Source organism: Miscanthus floridulus, chromosome 7, assembly GCF_019320115.1.
Source record: "Miscanthus floridulus cultivar M001 chromosome 7, ASM1932011v1, whole genome shotgun sequence".
Classification (NCBI taxonomy): Eukaryota; Viridiplantae; Streptophyta; class Magnoliopsida; order Poales; family Poaceae; genus Miscanthus; species Miscanthus floridulus.
The window spans coordinates 7469959-7478833 of record NC_089586.1 but is presented as its reverse complement, the minus strand read 5'-3'; the positions used below and the strand labels follow the sequence as shown (position 1 = coordinate 7478833).

General features: G+C 52.8%; 1 protein-coding gene across 1 annotated transcript; it reads left to right on the top strand.

The window, feature by feature from the left end:
* The first annotated feature begins 270 nt into the window (after positions 1–270).
* LOC136462450 (MDIS1-interacting receptor like kinase 1-like) lies at positions 271–3754 on the top strand. Its single transcript, XM_066461547.1, has 2 exons — positions 271–2947; positions 3038–3754. Exons 1-2 carry the CDS (start codon positions 271–273, stop codon positions 3469–3471), a joined length of 3111 nt encoding a protein of 1036 aa, XP_066317644.1. The 3' UTR covers positions 3472–3754.
* Positions 3755–8875: the final 5121 nt, after the last annotated feature.

The following is an 8875-nucleotide window of genomic DNA, read 5'->3' as shown; positions in this document are numbered from 1 at the left end:
ATTTTATACATGCTTTAACCAATCTTGGGACTAGTGAGAGTGATGATATAAAGCCTTTTCTGCCATCTTCTTCTTCTTCCACCTAGCTGCAGCCTCTGCCATTCCTGCAGATGCAGTAGTGTCAGCAAACAAATTACACCGTAGTAGGCAAGCCAGACAGTGCCTCTGACATGGCGCAGCACTAGAAGCAGCAGAGGCACCTGCTGCAGCTAGAAGCTGATCGATTTCAGCTCCCAAAAGTGCTTTCTAGGAAAGTGGCAGAGGATTCTAATGGAGGCCAGAGTGACAGCACTGGTTCTGCTAGTGACAGTGTCCTCCATCTTGTACACCGGAGCTGGCGCCGCCGCCGCCGGCGGCGACGAGCGGGCGGCGCTGCTTGCGCTCAAGGCGGGCTTCGTTGACTCGTTGGGCGCGCTCGCGGACTGGACGGATGGCGCCAAGGCCTCGCCGCATTGCAGATGGACGGGCGTCCGGTGCAACGCCGCCGGCCTCGTCGACGCGCTCGACCTCTCCGGCAAGAACCTGAGCGGCAAGGTCACGGACGACGTGCTCCGGCTGGCGTCGCTCACCGTCCTCAACCTCTCCTCCAACGCGTTCGCCACCACGCTGCCCAAGTCCTTCGCGCCGCTGTCCAATCTCCAGGTGTTCGACGTGAGCCAGAACTCCTTCGAGGGCGCGTTCCCGGCCGGCCTCGGCTCCTGCGCTGACCTCGCCACCGTCAACGCCTCCGGCAACAACTTCGTCGGCGCACTCCCCGCCGACCTCGCCAACGCCACGTCCCTCGAAACCGTCGACCTGAGGGGCAGCTTCTTCGGCGGTGACATCCCGGCGGCGTACCGGAGCCTCACCAAGCTCAAGTTCCTGGGCCTCTCCGGCAACAACATCACCGGCAAGATTCCAGCGGAGCTCGGCGAGCTCGAGTCGCTCGAGAGCCTCATCATCGGGTACAATGTGCTGGAGGGAAGCATCCCACCGGAGCTCGGCAGCCTCGCCAACCTCCAGTACCTCGACCTCGCCGTCGGACACCTCGACGGGCCCATCCCAGCGGAGCTCGGCAAGCTTCCGGCGCTCACCGCGCTTTACCTATACCAGAACAACCTCGAAGGCAAGATACCGCCGGAGCTCGGCAACATCTCGACGCTCGTCTTCCTCGACCTGTCCGACAACTCGCTCACGGGTCCGATCCCCGACGAGGTCGCTCAGCTGAGCCACCTCCGGCTGCTCCACCTCATGTGCAACCACCTCGATGGCACCGTGCCGGCGACCATCGGGGACATGCCGAACCTGGAGGTGCTCGAGCTGTGGAACAACTCCTTGACGGGGCAGCTTCCCGCGTCGCTCGGCAAGAGCTCGCCGCTGCAGTGGGTGGACGTGTCGTCGAACTCCTTCACCGGCCCCGTGCCGGCTGGGATCTGCAACGGCAAGGCACTCGCCAAGCTGATCATGTTCAACAACGGCTTCACCGGCGGGATCCCGGCCGGGCTCGCGTCGTGCGCGGCGCTGGTGCGCGTGCGCATGCAGAGCAACCGGCTCACCGGCACGATCCCCATCGGGTTCGGCAAGCTGCCGTCGCTGCAGCGGCTCGAGCTCGCAGGCAACGACCTGTCCGGAGAGATCCCCGGCGACCTCGCGTCGTCGACGTCGCTGTCGTTCATCGACCTATCTCACAACCACCTCCAATACTCGCTGCCGTCGAGCCTCTTCACGATCCCGACGCTGCAGAGCTTCTTGGCGTCAGACAACATCATCTCCGGCGAGCTCCCTGACCAGTTCCAGGACTGCCCGGCACTGGCGGCGCTGGACCTCTCGAACAACCGGCTCGCCGGCGCGATCCCGTCCAGCCTCGCCTCGTGCCAGAGGCTGGTCAAGCTGAACCTCAGGCACAATCAGCTCACCGGCGAGATTCCCAAGGCACTCGCCATGATGCCCGCGATGGCCATCCTTGATCTGTCGAGCAACTCCTTGACTGGCGGCATCCCGGAGAATTTCGGGAGCTCGCCGGCGCTGGAGACGCTCAACCTCTCGTACAACAACCTCACGGGTCCCGTGCCCGGGAACGGCGTCCTGCGTTCCATCAACCCCGACGAGCTGGCGGGCAATGCCGGGCTGTGCGGCGGCGTGCTCCCGCCGTGCTTCGGGAGCCGCGACACGGGCGTGGCGGCGCGCGCTGCCCGCGGCAGCGCGCGCCTCAGGCGCGTCGCGGTGGGCTGGCTCGCGGCGATGCTCGCCGTCGTCGCCGCGTTCACGGCGCTGGTCGGCGGGCGGTACGCGTACCGGCGGTGGTACGCGGGGGGTTGCTGCGATGACGACGAAAGCCTCGGCGCGGAGTCGGGCGCGTGGCCGTGGCGGCTGACGGCGTTCCAGCGGCTAGGGTTCACGAGCGCCGACGTGGTGGCGTGCATAAAGGAGGCGAACGTGGTGGGCATGGGCGCGACCGGGGTGGTGTACAGGGCGGAGCTCCCGCGCGCGCGCGCCGTGATCGCCGTGAAGAAGCTGTGGCAGCCGGCGCCGGTGGACGGCGACGGCGCGGCGTCGGCGAGCGAGGTGACCGCAGACGTGCTCAAGGAGGTGGCTCTCCTGGGGCGGCTCCGGCACCGGAACATCGTGCGGCTGCTGGGGTACGTGCACAACGACGCGGACGCCATGATGCTGTACGAGTTCATGCCCAACGGCAGCCTGTGGGAGGCGCTGCACGGCCCGCCGGAGAAGCGCGCTCTGCTGGACTGGGTGTCCCGCTACGACGTCGCCACCGGCGTGGCGCAGGGGCTGGCGTACCTCCACCACGACTGCCACCCGCCGGTGATCCACCGCGACATCAAGTCCAACAACATCCTCCTCGACGCCGACATGGAGGCCCGCATCGCCGACTTCGGCCTCGCCCGCGCCCTGGCCGGCTCCAACGAGTCCGTCTCCGTCGTCGCCGGTTCCTATGGCTACATCGCGCCAGGTTGGTATCATCGCCGATCCATGCATGATCCGCATGCTATCAGACAGCCAGCATCCATCAATGAATCTGAAGCGATTGTTCTGGCATCAGAGTACGGGTACACGCTGAAGGTGGACCAGAAGAGCGACATCTACAGCTACGGCGTGGTGCTGATGGAGCTCATCACGGGGCGGCGCGCGGTGGAGGCGGAGTTCGGCGAGGGGCAGGACATCGTGGGGTGGGTGCGGGACAAGATCCGGAGCAACACGGTGGAGGAGCACCTGGACCCGCACGTCGGCGGCCGGTGCGCGCACGTCCGAGAGGAGATGCTGCTGGTGCTGCGCATCGCCGTGCTCTGCACGGCCAGGGCGCCGCAGGACCGGCCGTCCATGCGCGACGTCATCACCATGCTCGGCGAGGCCAAGCCGCGCCGCAAGAGCGGGAGCAGCGGCGCCGCCAGCGGCAAGGACAGCACCTCCCCCGCCGTGGTGGTGGACAAGGACAGGCCGGTGTTCAGTACCACGCCGGATTCAGACTACGCCTAGGCACCATGATAGCTAGGTTGATTTGCCTCGTGTTCAGTGCCTGTCAATGATTTGTTCATGTACCTAGATTTTGCTTTGCTGCAGGATCTTGAGCCTGTGTGTAGCCAAATGTTTGCTGTGAAGATTAACTAGCTTATAGATTGTGCAGATTGATGTAAGCAGCTGAATAAGCTTTGAAATTTTCCTTACACTGGGAGCTTTGCATCTTTCATCAAAGCTTCCAATCTTGCTATCTCCTTCTCAGTAGAGGCCCTCCCACGTGGCATCGCGCACCATCTCTTCGATTTTGTCCGGCATTTGGCCTAATTGCTCACCCATCTCCACGATGTCTCTATCACCGAGATCCTGACCAGCAGTACTAGCATGCGAGACATCTTCCTTTGTACGGCCAAAGAGTCCATCTGCACGGCAGGACCTGTCATCCATGTGGCTGTCCTGCAGGTCGATTTCCTCGTTTATGCCTTCCTCGCCATGCTTGTTCCAACATCGATAGACATCCATGAAACCACGAATGATCAAGTGTGCATGCACCGTACATGACCTCTCAAATTTCAACTTATTCCTACAATCTTTGCATGGGCACCACATAGCAGAGTTGCGGTTAGTCGACATATCCACCTCTGCTGTTGTAATGAATGACTTGAGGCCCTTCAAATACTGATCGCAGAAACGGTTCTTGGGATACATCCATGTACGGTCATCAGCCATCTACAACAAATAAATATAGATAACCTGTGTGTATCTGCAGGTATATTATAGCAGTGATCTTAGGATTTCAGAGATCGACCTATACTAGATATAGAGAGAAGGGGAACAAATCAATATTTGTCGATCTGCAAGAGGTAGAATGCAGCGAAACACAGAGTTAAGTCCAGCAGAATGCATTAGGCAGAGATTTGAGCAGAGGCCGGTCGGGGGTAATACCTTTAACCCCGATTGCTCGATCGACGGGTGCGAACCCCGGCCCCAGCCGTTGCCCTGCGGGAGGACCTATAGTTAATTAGCTCCGCGCGCCCGCCCCGACCTGGCCCCGCGCCGGCCGCCGCCGGCCACCCGGCCGATCGAGCCACCGCCCGCCGCGCCGCACGGGATTTCACAACTCCAGGGCTACCTGCTAGCTGCTAGCTAGGTTGACAGTGGATCTAGAGCTATTTCGCGATTAAGGCCCCCGATTAGTTGTTTTCCGAAAAGTTTTTGGTTGTCACGTCGAATGTTTTATGGAATGGCAGAAGGAGTTTTCGGATACTAATTAAAAAACTAATTACATAACTCGTCTGGATGTAGCACTTTAGTGTCGAATCACGGACTGATTAGGCTCAAAACGTTCGTCTCGTAATTTACACGCAAACTGTACAATTAGTTTTTTATTTCATCTACATTTAGTACTCCATGCATGTGCCGCAAGATTCGTTACTGTAGTTTTTCGTGAAAACTGTTTGGAACTAAACAGGGCCTAAGTGAATAAGGCCGCAGACGAAAACGCGTCGTAAGGTCTAGCACGACCGAGCAGTCATCTTTGATATGTTGAGTTATAATCCAAATTCAGTTATACAAGATAAAGGCTAACTTCTGACGGAGCGAAGCGAGGCCCATCGTCGGGAGGCTTGGGCCGAAGCGTGAAAACTGTTTGGAACTAAACAGGGCCTAAGTGAATAAGGCCAGCAGACGAAAATGCGTCGTAAGGTCTAGCACGACCGAGCAGTCATCTTTGATATGTTGAGTTGTGATCCAAATTCAGTTATACAAGATAAAGGCTAACTTCTGACGGAGCGAAGCGAGGCCCGTCGCTGGGAGGGTCTTCGTTTATATTGCCTATCTGTTATGTTTAATACCAGCTTGCCCACAGATGTCTCTCCAGTTGTTTCTGATGAGGAGCAGGAACATGTTAGCGTGCAGGTGGAGCACGTAGATGATCAGGAAACTGAAATTGTTGATAATGATGTTCATGATATTGTTCAACACTCACCTCCTGTTTTGCAGCCACAAAATCAGTCCATTGCAGATGGCAGAACAAAGAGGAGTTGTAGACCTCGTCCATATTTAATTGAGGAATGTGATATCGTTCATTATGCTTTTAGTTGTGCTGAACAGGTGGAGAACATTCATGAATCAGCTACGTACACTAAAGCTGTTGTTTCTGGTGACCGCGAGAAGTGGATTTCCGCTATGCAAGAAGAGATGCAGTCACTTAAGAAGAATGGCACATGTGATGTTGTGCGCTTACCTAAACAAAAGAAGGCCGTCCGTTGCAAATGGATTTTCAAGAGAAAGGAGGGTTTATCCCCTAGTGAGCCTCCAAGGTTTAAGGCAAGGTTAGTAGCAAAAGGTTTTAGTCAAATTTCTGGTGTTGATTATAATGATGTGTTCTCTCCAGTTGTAAAGCATAGTTCAATTCATACATTCTTCAGTATTGTTGCTATGCGTGATCTTGAGCTTGAGCAATTAGATGTAAAGACAGCGTTTCTACATGGAGAGCTTGAGGAGGAGATATACAGGGACCAGCCAGAAGGGTTCATAGTACTGGGTAAGGAGGATCATGTTTGCAAGTTAAAAAGGTCCTTATATGGTTTGAAACAGTCTCATCGTCAATGGTATAAAAGGTTTGATTCTTTTATGTTGTCACATGGCTTTAAGAGGTCTGAATTTGATAGCTGTGTGTATATTAAATTTGTTGATAGATCACCTATATACTTGCTGTTATATGTTGATTGCTGCTAAGAGCAAGAAAGAAATCACTACATTGAAGAAATTATTGAGTAGTGAGTTTGAGATGAAGGATCTTGGTGCTGCTAAGAAAATTCTAGGTATGCAGATTACAAGAGACAGAAATTCTGATTTGTTATTTCTTAGTCAGCAAAGTTACATTAAGAAAGTTCTTCATCGTTTCAACATGCATGATGCAAAGTCTGTTAGTACTCCTATTGCTCCTCATTTTAAATTATCAGCTTTACAATGTGCTAGTACGGATGAGGATTTTGAGTACATGTCAAGAGTTCCATATTCTAGTGCTGTTGGTTCTTTGATGTATGCCATGGTTTGCTCTCGTCCTGATTTGTCATATGCTATGAGTTTGGTTAGTAGATACATGGCTAATCCTGGTAAAGAATATTGGAAGACTGTTCAGTGGATTTTTAGGTACCTTCGTGGCACAACAAATGCTTGTTTGAAGTTTGGCAAGACTGATAAGGGACTCACTAGCTACGTAGATTCAGATTTTGCTGCCGATTTGGATAAGAGGAGATCTCTCACAGGTTATGTATTCACTATTGGTGGTTGTGCTGTGAGTTGGAGGGCAACATTGTAGCCAATTGTTGCCCTATCTACCGCTGAAGCAGAATACATGGCTATTGCTGAAGCATGTAAAGAATCGGTTTGGTTGAAAGGTTTGTTTGCTGAGCTTTGTAGAGATGATTCTTGCATTAATTTGTTTTGTGACAGTCAAAGTGCTATATACCTCACTAAAGATCAGATGTTCCATTAAAGAACGAAGCATATTGATGTCAAATACCATTATGTTCGTGGTGTTGTCACGCAAGGTAAGCTAAAGGTATGCAAGATAAGCACACATGATAATCCTACTGATATGATGACAAAGCCAGTTCCTGTTGCTAAGTTTGAGCTTTGCTCAAACATAGTTGGTATAACTGTTTAGCCCAAGAGGCTATTTGGCACCAGAGGTATTCTCTTTGTTGTTTCAGGGTAAAAGGTTTGTTTTATGCTACAAGAAGGAATTTGTCTCAAGGTAGAGTTTGTTGAGTTGTGATCCAAATTCAGTTATACAAGATAAAGGCTAACTTCTGACGGAGCGAAGCGAGGCCCATCGCCGGGAGGCTTAGGCTGAAGCGAAGCGGACCCCTCGGATGCGATCTCCACCTCGCCCGAGCCCTACCGTAAGGCCTCGGGCGGAGCCGACCTCTCGGGAGTAGTCTCCGCCTCACCTGAGCCCTCATGATGTTATCACAGCGCCCGACCCAGCCGCTAGGCCTCGGGCGCACCTGGCCCGTCTGTAAGGTTATGAGGATGCTTCGCTAGCCAGAAAATAAAAATTTGACCTCATAAACCTGGATCTACTGCTAGTTATAGATCATGGGATTACCACTAGACACGCAGGTGCAGCGGAAGCGACTCGATGTAGTCGTACGTGTCATAGTAGTGCCGTGCAGTTGCAAGGTCGTCCATCCGTCCGTCCCTCTCATGCGGTTCGTCCTTGTGCTCTAGATGCAGCACCTCCGAGGTATCAACACGTACAAGGAGGAAGCATCATGCCTCTGGACTACTAGGTCCATGAGGAACAACAGGCGTAGGCGTGGGATGTGCGGCGGCTGCCCTAATAGCGTGTCCAGCCCAGTTGCCCACCCCATCTATTTATAGGCGTCCCTAATGAGCTGCCGAGATGGAGGTCCATTAGTAACCCTAAGCCTTGTCTAACTCGTATCCAATCCAAATTAGGCTTCCAGCCCCTTAAGCATGCGACCCTACGGGTTCACGCACACATAGACATGGCCCGAGTACTCTTACTCAGCCATTAGTTGATAGCGGCCTCTAGCAAGGCATGTAAACTCCTATGCATACGCAAAGATCATATCAGACGAACCACCACAAAACCACATACATCTTATTCCCTTGCCTCACGATATTTGGTTCAGCTCATAGGTTAACACTTAACCCAAGCACGGCCATGCATTTCTTGATCCAATCATTCAAGTGGTCCAGTGATATCTCTCTTATATGAAGAGGGGCAAATTCCATCTTGATTGACTATGTCTCACAGCATGTATCCCGACAAACCCGAAAACCACCTTTATAACTACCCAGTTACGGAATAGCGTTTGATAGTCCCTGAGTAGGTCATTTCACATCTTGAATACATACGACAATATCAGGTCTAAGGACATAACATACATGATATGTATAGAGATAATTAGAACATCTCACGTTGGGTCAGTCCAGCCCCATGTCATACATGTGCCCACACTATTAGTTTGACATCTCTATGTCCATGACTTGTGAAACATAGTCATCAACTAATATATGTGCTGATCTAATATTCATGTGTATCCTCACACGAACTCCGATCAGGGACAACTTTAGAATAACCATACAAGTAAAAGAGTTTTACAAACAATTCTCATAATTGCCAATCGATACAAGTTGCCTTTAATGGATATTCATTGAACTCATAATATATCTTGGATACAACGTAATATAATCATCTCTATGATTACCTCTAGGGCATATTCCCAACAATCTTCCACTTGCACTAGAGTTAATCTCAAAGATATCTAATACCCATAGCTCTCATGTGCGCCTCATGCTTAGGTTGTGGAAGAGCCTTTGTCAAAGGATCTGCAACATTCAAATCCGTGTGTATTTTGCACATTTTGGTCTCACCTCTTCTATTGAA